We start from the raw sequence: 17,327 nt of genomic DNA, 5'->3' as shown, positions 1-17,327 counted from the left end.
AGACAAGCATATTCACACACCCAAAAAAATCCAATCAACTTTCCTTATTCAACATCATCTGCCAGAACCATGTCCCTCCCTCACTGAAGAAATCCACTTTAGATTTACACCAAACAAAAGCAACAATGTCCAATCTAGGTAAAATCCATAATCCAAACTGTTTCAATTCCATACTCTACACACAAAGATAAATTTCGTAGCAAGATCAATATCCAAAATTCCATTTTTGAATTTAACAAAGACCAACCACCTCACATCAGTCAGTAACAAATGGTGCTCGTGTATTAACCATGGATGTGTATGCTGCAGTATTTGACATGAATCACAAACAGTATGATTAACACAAAACAATTTAACCTGAACTATTTATTCTTCTCATGTAAAATGGGAAAACAGAATCAAGAACTCATTTTGTCTACCAAAATAATGCCTACCACCTTTGTAATAGTTACCAAAACTGGTATCAGTTGATTAGTAATAAATGAAAACCTGGCATTTAAAAATCAAACGTAAGTAATCTATGGCAGGGTGCAATTCATTTATTCTAAATCCCCAATTGTACAAAATAAAGACGATACAAGATATTAATCCTACTTCAAAGTTATATAAAATGGATTACACACATAATTTCAAATTTAAAAAATTGTGAATACTCCAAGGACCCTAACCCATAAATCCAACACTTCTTCCTCTAATAGTAAGACAATAGGAGACATTAATTTAAATATTCAGATGAATATTCTATAGCAAGATGTATTTATAGTATTAAAAAGCTTAAGAAACCATTTCAGTCAACACAAAATAATTCAGAAGTATATGTGTATCACTCATCCTGAATTTTGGAGCAACAAGCAGTTTGTTTCAAGTTCATTAAAATCTTGTGGCAGATTAAAATCAGATTCTATTATTACCCATTGAGTTGTTTTGAAAGGTGTTTCATGAAAGCACAAACAAAACAGTATTTAAACCAAATGACCATCTAAGAGCACAACTTTGTGAAAAACGTAAATCTTCATAAACCAAGTAAAATGTTTTCGATTACACCATTTCCAGTTTACCAGCTTTATTCATATTCAGTACACTTTACCACTCGGCAACTACAAAGGCCAAAGTATTACTAAAATAAAACTAAACATTTTAATTAAACTTCCACTTAAAAAAAAAAAACCCAAACTGAGAAATTTTTAAGTGTTACAAATTTTATTAAAAATTAACATTTCAAGAGGTCATACGCATACAAATCAAACTGCAAAAAATTCCAGGCATAAAAACTATTATCTGGGTTAGTGTGCCATCTTTCTTCTCCAAATGTCAAAATGTCCACAAAAAAAAGTCTTTAGAAAGTCAAATCCACTGTCCATTTGTGTTGGGTAAGAAACCTATGTCTTCATTCACTGCATGGAATCCATGTTAAAAGAACCCTGTCTTGGTTGTATATTATCACAGGACTCTTGTATTAATCCATTTTCCTCAATTCCCCATAGTAGACTGCCATCTTGATTTCTCAGTGGTAGGGTCCATTTGAAACTCTTCAAGCTGACTGGGTGCTTGATGAAAAAATTAAAAGAAAAAAACGCTGTTGGAATCTTAATCTTTTAAACAGAAAACATCCACCCACCTTGAAGATATCCTACCATACACAAAACTTTCATTTTGTAACAGCTTTCAACTATGAAATTGTAAAGTTGTATGCAAAACACACACACAACTCCTTGATAAGACTGCACGCCAAAGTAACAAAGTCCTTGTACTACCAGATACATTTGTATCTATAAAAAAGTCCCAGTGAAGAGTCAGATTTTTAATATTTAACACTAACATCATTATACTGTGTACATAAAAAGTAAAAACAAAACTTAAAATTCAAAATTCCTGGAAAGCTAAATTACAGAAACACTGTGGATTCTAAATCTCAATGCAGAAAACTTTCCAAGCTTCTTCAAAGAAAACTAATTATAGAAAAGAATCTTAAGGGATTTAAAAAAAAAAAAAATACACACATAAAGCAGTCGATCATAGCATAGTTTTTCAATCCAACAGATGTTGGTTTTGTTTAGATAACGAAAATGGCCACTATAGGTGGCACCATCTTTAACGACATATCTGAGAATACAGAAAAGATGTAGCCACAAAAAAAAAAAAAAGATCAAAAATGCAAAGTATCTGCCTGGCTTGATAGATTTGCCATAAAATGCTGTTTTCAAATTATATGCAACTAAAATAATACACTTTCATTACCAAAATACCAAATGTCTCTCATAGAAAAACAAATCCATTACTTAAATAATTTTAACTGAAGTTGGAGAAGTGAGAAGTGAGAAGTCAGATGATTTTATCATTAAATAAATGATTCAGATTCATCATGACCAAACATAATTTGAAAAAACAAGATTTAAACCCTGGTCTTCTCTATAAATTTTCCAGCTCTCCATCTGAATTTGTGGAGATACAGTCAAGTGTGACTGAATTTGAGGTAAATAAATATAAGGGCATTTTTGCCCATTAGGTAATTCCTTGTCTCCTTGGCAACAATTAGGATACTGTTTAATATATACAATACAAAAATCTACTTACTTAACTATTTGGTTAACTGAGATACTGCCACCCATATTAAAAAACATTGATTAAAGGGAGTGTCACAGCATCAGTAATAAATATCAAAAGCAAGATATTTCTCCTTGATTTTGCTCATTTCTCCCCAGCTTTAAAAAGAAAACTAAATTACTCAATTCATTCCTGATCTCAGTAAAAATCTTCCATCTGACTTGTTCAGTCCTTAAAATTAAGGGACATGTACTTCTATAGAGAAGTATAAAAGTAAAAACATCATTCTCTGTCAGAGTTAATTATAAACCAATTTATTTTCAATCTCTATTGTTACAAGATTCAAGCTCTAAATGAAGTTGGTGATGTAAATACTATTATGATGAACAATGACACAGAATGAAAATGCATTATCAAATTACAGTCATATTTCAATATCTATAGATGCAATTTATTCATCTTAGTACCTTAATTTAAAAAACTCAAGTTTTATATTTTTCTGACACAGGACAGAGATAAAATTTATCCAGATTTCCTTCTAAAACCATTATTTTTTTCAAAAAATCCAAAGAAAATCTAATGACATTAATATCATTTCAAAATTACTCAAAATATATTAGTTTATGTGACAACAGCAGAGATTAGAAAACAGCATATTTATCATACTTTTACAGTCATATATTTAAAGATAGTAAAAAAGAAAAAAAAAGTAAAGAAAAAATGCTACAAGAGAAAACTCTGACAACTCTTAGGACATGAAAAAAGCTATGATCAATCTGCACTCCTGCAAAGCCAATCCAAAGCCAAAAGTGAGAATTTTGTTAATAAGGAAAAAGTGTTCACTGAGGCATCAGAGATTTAGGAGTAATCCATTTATTTTCATAGAATTCAAATTCTTATAAAAACTGTATTTGCTAAAAAATAAAAAGAAATTAGGCTTAGTTCTGTGAGCCTGGAAATTTTCTTAGAAACAAAATCCACAGTTCTTCATCTGTAAAATAAAAATAGTACCTACCTCCTGTGGCTGTAGAAAGAATACTTTTATAGGATTCTTATTACCTGACATATAGAAAGATCTCAGTAAATACTAGCTATCATTCTGATGTACCACAATAACCAAAGTACTTTGAGACCTACAAACCGACCTTACTGAATCAAAGTTCATTTATACATCATCAGTAAGAGTATCTCTGAAGAACATACAGGATCGTGGGGTCAGCAGTCTTGCATTAAAATAAAATCAAGATCCTACAGAAAACTGGGTAGGGTTTAGATATCAAAACCCTCTACATGTTCCTTTCCAGTAACTTGTGAATTACTGCAGCCATGGAAGAGATGTTTTGATCTAGAATTCCATCATCAGACAAACCTAGATCTTTTCTGTATTTCACATATAACCTTCAAGCTCATAATATAAATGGTTAACAAAATTTTTCCCCTTTGATATTCACTAGTTTATACTTCCTTTTTAAAATAATGTGCATGTTCTAAGAGTACCATTCCCACAGCAAAGGTAAAAACTTAAATGGCAACAAAGCTTCAATGAGTAACTACTACCCCTTAAAATTCCCACATTATCATACATCCAGAACATAAAGTTGAACATGGAGGTATTCTCTTCATTGTATTTTTAATTATTTTTTAAGATGGAGGTCTCACTACGTTGCCCAGGCTGGTTTCAAACTCCTGGGTGGAAGAGATCCTCCCACCTCAGCTTTCCCAGTAGCTGAGAACACAAGTACATGCCTCTGCACCCAACTAAGGTTTTTTTTTTTTTTTTTTTTTTTTGAGACGGAGTCTCTCTCTGTTCCCCAGGCTGGAGTGCAGTGGCGCAATCTCGGCTCACCACAACCTGCACCTCCCAGGTCAAGCGATTCTCCTGCCTCAGCCTCCCGAGTAGCTGGGACTGTAGGCGCATATCACCATGCCTGGCTAATTTTTGTAATTTTAGTAGAGACGGGGTTTCACTATGTGGGCCAGGCTGGTCTCGAACTCCTGACCTTGTGATGCACCTGCCCTCAGCCTCCCCAAAGTGCTGGGACTACAGGCCTGAGCCGTTGCACCTGGCCTGGTATTCTTTTTAAATTCTACTTTAGTAAACTTGTTCCAAAAACACTGGGACATGATAAAATACATTGTTGGTGGATACACAGGTAAGTGATTCACCATCTGGATTGAGTTTACAAGGGCTCTCCTAAAATAAACCATCTCCTTTCCTCTACTTCCCAGCAACTTTTCCCATTTTTAATAGCAAAGAAAAATGGGGCGGGGGGCAGGGGCAGAGAGTAGTATAAGGAAAAAGAAATTAGTGATTCCTAATTGTCTTAATGGATGGCTATCATAAAGCTACTATTATTAATGCAACAAATTATTTTAAAACTTAAAACACTTATTTCAAAGTCAATGATGGTCCAAACAGGTGTAAAATTACCTAGAGCAAAAATTCATCCTTCTCATCATGTACATTCTTGGTGCTTATGATGATTTCAATCTTCGTCTACTGTCTTTAAATGTGGAAATATTTATGCAAGAAAGCCCTGAGAGGCTGGGTGCGGTGGCTCACACCTGTAATCCCATCACTTAGGGAGGCCAAGGCCAGCAGATCACCTGAGGTCAGGAGTTCAAAACCAACCTGGTCAACATGGTGAAACCCCATCTCTACTAAAAATACAAAAATTAGCTGGGCGTGGTGGCACATGCCTGTAATCCCAGCTACTCGGGAGGCTGAGGCAGGAGAATCACTTGAACCCGGGAGGCAGGGGTTGCAGTGAGCTGAGATCGCGCCACCACACTCCATCCTGTGCAACAAGAGTGAAACTCCGTCTCAGGAAAAAAAAAAAAAAAAAAAAAGAAAGCCCTGAGAAGTAAATTCACATATGTTGTCTTATTACCAAGATACCTTGAATCTTCAGTAGAATATATATTAACAAGTCTGGGTCTTATGGGCATAAAAACTAACTATAAAATTTATGTCAATTGTGACAACTAAGAAAAGGAGTCATCTTATTTAAGGTTTACAATCAAATCAAATATTCCGGTACCGTCCTCATTGGTTTAAAAGTTGACTATATATGCAAACTAAGAGATTGAGAATTGCAGAGAAAAAATGAAGTCTTGTCACTTTTAATTTTTACTTGGTCAAAAATCTGGCTTTCAGGCATACCTACAATTTTATATTTAATTCATTAAAACATGTTTTAATAGTCAATGTCACTGTTTTTAAATTAAATCCAAAACACTAGCTGATAAACAATGTTTAACAGAAGCCATATTGATACACTAAGTATTTATTGAGCATCTACTATATGCTACGCAACTGATCCCTTTAAAATGACCACAGCCAATTATTGTACTATATTAGAAAAGTTTTCATCTCTTTCATCATCCTGTATTGAAAAAGAAATCCCCCTCCAAAAATAAAATCTATTTCGCAGGCCCTAGCAGTCATTTACACAATGCAAGCTAAAGTAGCCATAGGCAAAAATTATCATCTAAAATCTAGATTCCCAAATATGATTCAAAAAAATTATTTTTATGAAGTAGCTAATATATAATTACCAAAAAGGTTGTCAATAATAAATCATGTTGGCCAGGTGCGGTGGCTCACACCTGTAATCCTAGCACTTTGGGAGGCCGAGGCGTGTGGATCACCTGAGGTCAGGAGTTCGAGACCAGCCTGGCCAACATGGGGAAACCCCATCTCTACTAAAAATACAAAAATTAGCTGGGAATGGTGGTGCGTGACTGTAATCCCAGCTACACTGGAGGCTGAAGCAGGAGAATCGCTTGAGCCCCACAGGCAGAGGTTGCGATGAGTCAAGATCATGACACTGCACTCCAGCATGGGTGACAGTGGAACTCTGTCTCGAAAAATAAAATAAAAATAAATAAATCATGTTGAGAATTCACCAAAATTCATTTATACAACCTTCCCATCAACTCTTTCCAACTATTTTTCAGGCTGTTAGAAGAACTATTTCAGAGTTGCTAACCATGTCTTCTAACATCAAAACATAACTTCAGGGACAATCAGGATAAAGAACTTTTTGTTGGGCTTTCAAGTTTAACTTCAAAATTAATTAATTAAAAGTAATTACAATATTGGAAATCATTAAAAATTATGTTCTATTACCAAAAGAGAACCGAAGGGCTTCTGAGTTCTATACAGATTAAGGCAATGCTGACAAAAGGAAAAGCTGTAGGACCTAGGATAAACTTTCCCTACAGATGAGACAGGAAATATTTTAGGCTTTGTAGGCCATTCAATAGAACTCCTCTGCTTGCTGCTGCTATATACTGAGAAAGCAGCTGCAAACAATAACTAAATGAAAGCGCATAGCTGTGCTGCAATAAAACTTTATTTACAAAAACAAAGAGGAACCATTTATCAACATCCATGTTTATAATAGTGTTAGAGGTATGTTCAAATGTGGGTTTGTTTGCATTTTAACTTGCCTAAGTGAAGAAAGCAGAAAATAATAGATTGGAGTAAATTAATAAGCAAAATTTCCATGTTTTTTCTTGTACTTTGTTGAGTTTCACTAAATCCCTCTTTACAATTCTGACTCGAATTTTCAAAATTTCCAAAGTAGTATTTAAAATTTCTAAACAGATTAAACATGTAAATTGAATAATACTTACTAAATGCTTCCACCAATGTCTACTTCATTGTATGGGGCCTTTAGAGGATTCAGTTTGAGGTTCATATTTCTGCAGAGGACAAAAAGAATTTAATTTTATACATAAAAAATGTAAACAGATTATTAAGCACCATGATTTATACCCAAAATGTCAACATCTTGCAAGGGTCATTTGCCAATAGACCAAAAGATGTATGTATGTATTAACAATACAGTCCAAGCAGAAATCATACAAGCTCTTGAGTATCACAAATTTGGCTCCTCTCTAGAATAGGTTACTGCAAAATCACAAGCGTAAGTTTCAGCCCCTAAGAACTCCAAAAATGTAGGTAAATATTTGGGCTCCCCAGGTGGGTCTGATGTTTGGGAACCAGTTATTTAACACAGCCAACATTGCTCTTACAGTACAGAATTGTTTCACTTTCTAGTCTTACATCGATTTACTTTCAATCCTTCTACAGGAAAGTTTACATTGCCCACCTGTAAGGCCACTTTCTCATTCCTTAGTATTACCATATTATTTCACATTATTATGTCTTTAATCAACACTAAGACAAAATGTTAGGAAACCATAGGCATCATTTCAGATTACTACTAATTGTACCAATCTATTCAACTAAACCAACACTAATCATTCCTAAAATATATACTTGATAATAAAAATGTATCCGGCCAGGCCCGGTGGCTTACACCTATAATCCCAGCACTTGGGGAGGTAGAGGCAGGCAGATCACTTGAGGTCAGGTGTTTGAGGCCAGCCTGGCCAACATGGTCAAACCCCGTCTCTACTAAAAATACAAAAATTAGCCAGAAATTGCTTGAACCCGGGAGGCAGAAGTTGCAGTGAGCTGAGATCGCATCACTGCACTCTAGCCTGAGCAACAGAGAGAGACTCCGTCTCAAAGAATAAATAAAATGTATCCATACTTTCCACTAGTTAGACTTAAATACCTCATAACTAAACATGGAAAATAGCGTTTCCCATATCTCAAGTAACATACCTTTTTCATCACTTCTGTTCCCAAGTATGATTACAATAATCATCCCACCACCATAAAGAAAACTTATTTAAAAGTTCAATATGAAAATAGGCAGGGCGCAGTGGCTCACACCTGTAATTCCAATACTTTTGGGAGTCCAAGCTGGGTGGGTCACCTGAAGTCAGGAGTTCGAGACCACCCTGACCAACATGGTGAAACCCCAGCTCTACTAAAAATACAAAACTCAGCCAAGTGTGGTGGTGCACGCCTGTAATCCCAGCTACTCAGGAGGCTAAGGCAGGATAATCACTTAAAAACGGGAGGCGGAGGTGGCAGTGAGTTGAGATCACACCACTGCACTCCAGCAGCCTGGGCAACAGAGCAAGACTCAATCTCCAAAAACAAAAACAAAAACAAAAACAAAATGTAGCAATTTAAGGTTTTTAGAAGGCAATGAAGTTTAGGATTTTAGTTAAAACTATGCTACCCAAATGCTTCTTTAGGACTAATTTTCAAATTATAGAGCAAGTCCCTGTTTATCTTCCCAAATCTAAATTCCTTTAGTCATTCGGACAGATCATAATCAAGAAATATAGCAAAGATCTGCTTCAAAATTGCTCTAAGAGTAGGTGCTAAATTATCTTCCCAAGAAATTCACAAATGAAGCAATTTAAAAGGAACACAACATATTTCTGATCTTCCAAATTTAATCTGACCTTATAAGTAACAGAGGGTTTTGTGAAGAAAGACAAATCGTAAACCAAGTAAACCCTTAAGAGAAGGGCAGAATTGACTTAAGGAATCTTGGTAAAAGAAATGTCTAAGGGAAATCCCTCACACTGCTCTGATAATGTGCTTATAAGTAAGTTATCTACCAGTAGATAGGGTTCTCACACCACCAAAGACAGAAAATGTATCTCACTTTGCATCATCACCAAAATTAGACACTAATGTAATCTACCATAGCATCTCCTCTTCCCCATGCATCACTCACAAAAATTACTAACAACCAAAATTGACAAAGTCTAAAATCACTTTGCCATCCTTGGAAAGACAGGAGAAGGGAGCAAAATTCAGCTTAGGCAGACTATGAAAGTTAATGATTTTGCTCGTATTTCCACCTACCCTATTTCATAATATCATAGTTTCAGATTTAATAACTTACAGGTATAATATACATATTTTGGTTGTTGTTCTTTCAAACAGTAAGGACAGCTTTAGTCAATTGTCATATTATCATTAGTCATTTATGCTTTTCTTAGAAAACTTGGTTTTTAAAACCATTTTTTACTTTTTCTTTCTTTTTTTTTTTTTTTTTTTTTTTGAGATGAAGTCTCGCTCTGTTGCCCAAGCTGGAGTGCAGTGGTGTGGATCTTAGCTCACTGCAACCTCTGCCTCCCAGGTTCAAGCGATTCTCCTGCCTCAGCCTCCCAAGTAGCTGGGACTACAGGCGCGTGCCACCACATCCAGCTAAATTTTTTTTTTTTTTTTTTTAATTTTTAGTAGAGATGGGGGTTTCACTATGTTGGCTGGGCTGGTCTCAAACTGCTGACCTCACGTGATCCACCTGCCTCGGCCTCCCAGAGTGCTAAGATTACAGGCGTGAGCCACCGCGCCTGGCGAATTTTTAACTTAAAAATAAAATCTGAGAGCACCATTAACTATAAAGTCATTAATATGTCTAAGAAAATTCACAAACCTCAAAGTTAAAATATAGCTTTATAATCTAAATTAAAATGACTATGATTACTATGTAGCACACGCTTAAGATATAATTGTTTGGGAAATAATTTCAAATACATGGCTTCATTTCAAAAGGCAGAGGAATGTTTTCTAAAACACAGATCTGTCAAGCAACATACAAGGTATGTATCAAAACTTTTATCATATTGTTATAGAAAACATGCTACTTGAATGTTACATAAACCATCAAGTCACATATTTATAACCTAAGGATCAGAATATCCTTCAATTTAAATTGTAAAGGTTAATTACATTAAAAAATAATAGCCAATTTGAAAATCAAAGTGCACTGAAGCATTCAATCTGGAAGGAGGTAGCTGGTAAAATGAAGACATTTATCTTTCATGTACAAAAATTTTGTAAAGGAAATTAAATAGATTATATCAGGCATGCAAACTATAAATCCTCTTATTTATAACATAATCATGGTCAGGTGAAAAGTATTAAATAAAACCACTTAACTTTATATTAGGTACATTTACTACATCATTAGAAAAATTTTTTTAAAATGCTTTTACTGAAGCATTCTAAATATTGTTTAAAGACAGTACAATTCCTTAATCGCTTCTCTGAAATCAATTTACAAAGTCTGTATAAGAGTATTAGGCATGCCTTAACAATTATTTTTATCCCACAATTTGAGAGCCAATAGGGATCTTAAGAGCTTGCAACTCTAAAGTCTTCATACAGATTATGAGATGAAGGTACAAAAGGAATAAAATATCAAGACCGCAGGGCTTATTTACATTGGAAGGTAGGTCTCCTGAATGCCGAAACGTGTTATATTTTCCACTCTATCACCACCTCTGATTAACAAAAGATAAAGAGACGTCCTCAACTTATCTTTCTCCCCCTTATGCCGCTCCACAATCAAATCTCAGAGGATAAGAAGTAAAATTAATTAGTTGTCCATAGTACAAATTTTTAAATAATCAAAAAACGATGACTAATAGTAAATAAAACTTAAAATTTACATTTGAAATTACCTATTTCATATAATCTATAAATGTCATGTCATGAAAGCCTTGTGATTACACAGCCTGGCTCCTTTCATTTCTATAGAATGTCAGGTAATTTTTTAAACAGTTTCTATCAGAACTAATGCAATCCAATTCAATCACCAAGTTGATCAGGAGATTTTTATGACTCAATATTATCCCAAAATGCTAGGGTAAAAACAATTATGTAAGTATCACTTTGGTTCTTAAGCAGAAAACAGTGGTAAATATATAATAATCCACCTTCCTTATAAAATACAGTACTTTAATATCATATCTACATGATCCACTATATTTATCTTATATAATATTATCTATCTATAATAGTTATCTACATTCACATTTGCCCTCATGTGCCAATCAATTAGGTTCATTATACAAGATTGGCTCAAGCAGTAAGTATCAAAACACTGAATATATGCAGTAACAAAGATCTAAGTACATGTGAATCTTTGATTTAACATTTCTAGCCCTTTCCAGCTGGTTTTTTATGAATCAAATTACACCTTCCGTAGGCCATTATAAATGTATTGCCTGTTTATACTTAAACACAGATTATGCTTCACATAAGAGACCCATTTCTCAATTTCCTTAACAGTGCCCAATGACAGGAATGCCAACTTAATATCACATCAATTGCACAGAGGAAACCCTAATCTCGGCATTTGTGTTAAAGAAGTTTTGAAGTGAGGGATGTTTCAACCATTCTTGTAAATGTTGTATCTTTAAAACACTACAGTTAAAAGTCAAACATTTAGTTTTCTCTTGCACACTGTAATACACCCAAGTTTGATCGAACTGCAAAAAAGGATTAAAAAGAAGTTAAGCTGAAGCAAAGGCAATAAAAATATTCCTCTTACCACCTATTTCAATCAATGGAAAAAGCCAACACCAAGTATTGAAAGACTGTATTTTATTTTCCACATAAATTTTGAAGAAAAGGTAAACTTGCCCTTATTTTAATTGGTCATTTGGCGATTCTTAAATTTTCCCAAGATACCCATTATTATACCGCATATTTCCTCTAGTCAATCGCTAATAACAGCTTGACATTAATTTTCAGATTCAACGTTAACTTACAAAAAAGGCGTATTTCCTTAAAAACATCAGTGGACATTCTTTTAAATTCACGTATCTAGCTTTAAGATTTTAAAGTGTGATATACATGGTATGCTGGGGGCCCAATACCTACTGCGCGTGAAAATTATTTCTATCTTTTATGCTTTAAAAGCAATTACTAAGCAATTAAATTAGAGGACTCTTTAGATGCATTAACTCTCATTTCCTAGGAAACAACACATTTTTGGACCTGTTTGAAAACTCATGAAAACAATTAAAATGAGTATTTTAAATCTATTAAATGCCTAAGATATGAAAGTGTCTATTTAGTTTTTGAAATGTTGTTAAGAATCCTACGATCAGCAAATGCAAAATTCGAGACCATTCCTAAAATGTGATTTGTACAATCAAAAAAAGAAAAAGAAAGGCTTAAGACTGTATATACCAGATTTGTAAAAACATAATCTTGATGACTTTACTGCAGATTTAACCACAATCCTAAAGCACCATTTTATTAAGAAGTACTAAATGTCTTCCTGCTCCAATATAAATTACATGCATCGACTGTCTTGATAGTAATAGAAGTGTTTTCAATGTCAGGCAAAGAAATTTGATGGTTTTCTCATCCTTTCAGTGATAAGTAGTCTACAGTTTGTTTCATTAACAAACTTTAATGGTATTTTTCTACTTAAATGTTGGTAACTATTCAATTGCAGATGTTGGGTAAAAACATTTACTTACTTGCTATATAAAATACTGACTTTGCCAAAGATTTCCTTTATCCTCTAGGATAAAACTCCAATGTCTCAGTCTTCAAAATGGCATACCTTTTGGTGAAAACAAATAAGATTCTAAACTTAATCATGAAGCAAACAATAGCAAGTAAAAATAAGTGTTTTTAAACTTTTTAATTACAAAAAAGAAACTAAAATCTATGCTCAAAACCTGATTTTTAAAATGTTCTTCCCTAAAATCTATCAGTATGAATAGCAAACTAGTTCAAATTCTCCAATAAGCTTATTTCTTTAAATACTTAAAAGATTAAAATTGTTTGCACAATATACAGAGTTAAACAGAAAAAAAAGCTATCTTTGGTTCATGGTTTTCCTCAAAATCTAATCAGTCTTCTCTTGTTCCCAAAATTAAACAAAGGCTTAAAGGACCTTCAGTATTTTAAACTATTCAAAGGGTACATTAAGTTACAATGGCTATGCGTATATACTTTTAATCTTTCCTGCAGTGAAAAGGCTTAAAGGCTTTTGTCAAATTATTTGATAGTTCACTCATATTCATAATCACAACTTTTAAAATGATACCCATTCATTAATTGAAATGTAAATTATTAAAGATAAAACAAAAGCCTAATAAGCTAATTTTTGTCAAAACAATAAAAATTAACCCACTCTTACCTCAAATAAAAGAACTCATTATTTGTTCAGAACCATCAGCAACCAAATTAATTTTAATCTCTTAAGTCACCTTTAAAAAAAAGAAGAAAGATGATATTAATGTTTTGATTTTCAAGCATTTCTTGGCCAACGATTCAGTGTGATGAAACAAGAAAATATTCCACAGACAAAAATCTATGGGCAAACTGAAGAGATGGCTCATGGACACATAACCTGTATACATTTATGGTTGCAGTTATTTCTTATCTTAGTATCTATCAGTCTTTGTTTTCCTCATCTTTTGGCTGTATTGACCAATGCTAAAGATTAACGCATTGAATTAAACAGAAATACAGAAAATTCAAATTTTTGGACTGATTTAAGATTATGAACCTTTTTTTTTTTTTTTACTTTCCCTCTTTTTATGACAGGCAATAAACAAACAAAGAAAAAGTTTACCATTCTTCAAGACAAATCATCTTAACATCTCCCTTACCATCCGGAAGTATGTTTTACAATCATGAGCAATGAAAAATTAGCTCCTCCAAGAGAAATTAGTGAAGTTAAAATGGCCACTGGTTACTTTAAATTTTAAACCACAAGTTACTTGATCTCACCAAGTGGGATACTAGCTTTGTCTCTAAAGCTACTCTAAAACTTATAGTATCTAGACCTTTACTCAATTTCAAATCAGGGTCTTCAACATTTTCATTTCATTCTCCTCCCCCATTTATCATGTAAAAAGATCTTTCAGGTTAAACTGCTAACAATTATTTTGCATTTCACAATTCAAAGAGGATTCTGAAGAACTAGATTCAGAATATTCATTTAAAACCACTTTCAGTGTTCAAAAATTTCAGAAACATTGATTTGAAAAACCAAAATTGGTACTTAAGACAGATTCTGTAAAATCAAGATATGCGCAACTGATGTAACATGTACCACTATAGGAAGGCTACTCAAAAAATAAAACAATTTTACTGGAAAAATGCCCTTAGAAATATGGTCGAATAAACCAGTATCTGATTTCAGATGTACTATGTAAGTCTGCCCAACACTATTTTTACGTAGTTCTGCACCTTTACAACACAAGAGCTCCGCAGAATGAAGACAAATATATTCTAAAATACACAAAGGTTTGTGCGCTTCTGGTTTGTTCTTCAAACCACTACACTTAAAAATTACCCTTCCAACATTTTTCTAAGATTAGAGACTATACAGAGAACTCTACTAAATTTTATGAAACCTGTACTTTTAAAATACTGTTCCGTTTTAAGCATATCTAGATTTTTATACATGCAACAAATGCAACAAATATGGCTCCTCTTCATCGCCCATTACCGAGAGCAGTCCTACTTTATTCATATTTACATTACGAGAAAGTAACTTCAGGAAGAGATCTGGTGTCAGAATGTTCTTTTGTGAAAGTTTTTCGATCATGGCTTGTGATAATATAAATTCTTAAAAATAATTAAATTATGAACTTTTAAAGACTAGGAATTGACCCAAGTACGTTCTAACATTCAGGTGTGAGAAGTTGCAGATAACGGCTCCTCGAGACCTTTTTAAAAAGTACCAAACAGTGTATTTAATCATATTTAAATATCAGGAGATCAAATGATCTTGGCGTAATTACTCGGTAAAATAAACTACATTAACCAAACGTCATCAGCTAGCACCGTAATTATCAAATCTATTTCCATTAAACAGCCTTGACGACACAGTAAACTTGTCTTCGTAATTCTGAAATACCAGAAGCACTCCTCCAACTTGCATTTTTCAAAGACAACCTTAACGTCATAAAGGTTTAATAAGCAGCAAGTACCTTCGCATGTATCACTGCAGCCGTTTCAAAATCGGCTTTGAAAGAGTTAAAAGCCAACACCCAATAGGAGGGAAAAAAACAAGTTTTATTTTTGTTGAAACGTAGTCAGGGTTCCATTGTTCTTTTAAATTCGATCATGAAGATGAGTTCCCACCTCACCGGAAAGAGGTTAAAAAGCTCCTCCGTTGGAGAACCTGAAAGGGATTTTTTTACCCTAAATATCAAAATAACTCACCAGGACAGAAAGGGGCTCTCCACGCCCGATCCCCTTCGGGCTCTCGCCGGCAGTCACCCGCCGCCCCTTTCCCGGCGGATCCAGTCCCGGCGACGAGGCTGCCCCCCGCCCACCTGCCGCCCGCGGGCTCTGCAGCGGGGCCCCGCGTGCCCCCTACCCCGGGACCCCACGACTCGGGCCCAGGGCACCGAGGCGCATCCCGCCGGCGAGAGCCGGCCCCCGACCACGGAGGGGCAGTGCGAGAAGAGCCGAGCGGCGAGGCCCGGCCCGCCGCCCCCTCCTGCTCGCGCGCTCAAGGACATTTTGCTTTTCCTCCCAAGGACAAAGGACAATAAAAGGAGCTAGGGAGCCACTCACCGGGTCCGAGCGCGGCCACCGGCACCTCCTGGTCGCCCAAACCCGAGTCCCGGGCCGGACCGCCCGCCCGAGCCTCCCGCCCGCGCCGGGTCCAGCCGCCGGGGCCCGGGGGAGCCTCCGAGGCGGCAACCGCAGCGGCGCTTTCGGCGTCGTGGGCCCGGCCGCCCTGGGCGCCTCTGCCGCGGGCTGTGACGCCGACGCGCGCGGCCCGCCTCGCCTCAGCCGCGGCAGCCCCACTCCCGCGGGCCTGCTGGCCGTCCGGGCGTAGCTCCCCGCCGGCCGGCGGGCCTCGCGGCCGCGGCGGAACGCCTGACAGCTCGGGGTGCTGCTGCCTCTCCGGCCATCTTGTGCCGTGTGTGTGGTGTCTCTCTCCCGTCTCCTCTCTAGGCTTTACTCCCTCCTCCTCCTCCCCCCGCCCCACACACCACACAACATGGCCTCTTCGCTGCGGCGGCAGCGGCTGCGGCGGCGGCAGGAGCTCCGCCGCGCTCCAGCCCGCTCCCCTCCCCCACCGTCCCCGCCTCCCGCCCGCAGGCCCGGGGCCCAACGCGCACGCGCGCCGCCGCCCGCCCGCCGCGGCCATTGGCTCCACGAGCTTCCTGCATCCCCTATCCGGGAGCGGCCTCACGCACGCTAGCTGGCGTCTTCCTCCCTCCCAACAACAACTGCTTCCATTCTATTGGTTAATTTCAACACCACCCCTTCCGCCTCCTTCGTGCGGATAGGCTGGCCTTAGTGCCATTCACTGTCCGTAGGCGTTTCTGGTTTTCTTGAGAAGCCCTGGGCCACGATTGGCTGGTGATGGAACCTTTGGGGTTGGAGCTGAGCTGTTGCTTTTCTCCCCGCAGTGCGGACCCCTCCAGGCTAGCTGGAGGGTTCCTGGTATGGTCTAGGCCAGGCTAGAATGGTTAGTGCAGGGTCGCACAAATAGTGGATTCGCGTCTAGAAAAAGCTCTGGCTTCGGTGTTTCTAAGTTCAGATTTTGTCTTTAAAAAAAGGGAAAGAAAAAAATGACTGACAGGATGATGAGCAAACAAGATACAGGCCCACAGCCCTTGGGCAAGCAGCCATATCCTCAAAATATTTGTTCTAAGCACCCAGGCCTTCCATGAAGGTCACACAGTCAGGACCAATGGTTTTACCATCAGCACATTCCCTAGCCCCAGTATCCGAGTTGAGATGCGATTTATTTGTGGATTTGTAGACTGCCTGTTGCGCATTTACCTGAGAGCCTAAAAGAATGTCTAGTGTCTTGTGAGCTGTCGTCATGGAAATCAAAAAAAAATTAAAAAGAATGTCCAGTGTCCTGAGGCCTTAGCGAATCAATCTCAATACCGGTTGACTGGATTCCACCCTGTAGGACAATGTTTGTTAGAGTAGCAGTTTGAACCTGAAAAATCATAGTCTACCTTTTCAACCTCCTTCCAGAGAACCAGGCAAAACAGTTTCATTTGCTTTCGGCAAATCTCACTTTTTTTTCGTTACTTCTTCCTACTTTAACGTGGAAACAACTCTAAGCAGACCATAGGAAAAAAATGAAAACCTAAACTTTCCTGAA

The 17,327-nt window shown here is 36.8% G+C and overlaps 1 protein-coding gene across 1 annotated transcript; it reads right to left on the bottom strand.

Moving 5' to 3' along the window:
• Positions 1-1,181: 1,181 nt before the first annotated feature.
• On the bottom strand, positions 1,182-16,352 carry LOC134808495 (serine/threonine-protein phosphatase 1 regulatory subunit 10). The gene is made up of 6 exons (XM_063794434.1): positions 15,770-16,352; positions 15,178-15,371; positions 13,374-13,443; positions 12,706-12,791; positions 7,186-7,254; positions 1,182-1,547 (listed from the first exon to the last, which is right to left on the bottom strand). The coding sequence occupies exons 1-2, from the start codon at positions 16,350-16,352 to the stop codon at positions 15,283-15,285; spliced, it is 672 nt and encodes a 223-aa protein (XP_063650504.1). The 3' UTR covers positions 1,182-1,547; positions 7,186-7,254; positions 12,706-12,791; positions 13,374-13,443; positions 15,178-15,282.
• Between the last annotated feature and the right edge of the window lie 975 nt (positions 16,353-17,327).

Source organism: Pan troglodytes, chromosome 16 (assembly GCF_028858775.2).
Source record: "Pan troglodytes isolate AG18354 chromosome 16, NHGRI_mPanTro3-v2.0_pri, whole genome shotgun sequence".
NCBI classification, from domain to species: domain Eukaryota; kingdom Metazoa; phylum Chordata; class Mammalia; order Primates; family Hominidae; genus Pan; species Pan troglodytes.
The sequence above is the reverse complement of the archived record's forward strand: the minus strand, read 5'-3'. Positions and strand labels throughout refer to the sequence as shown.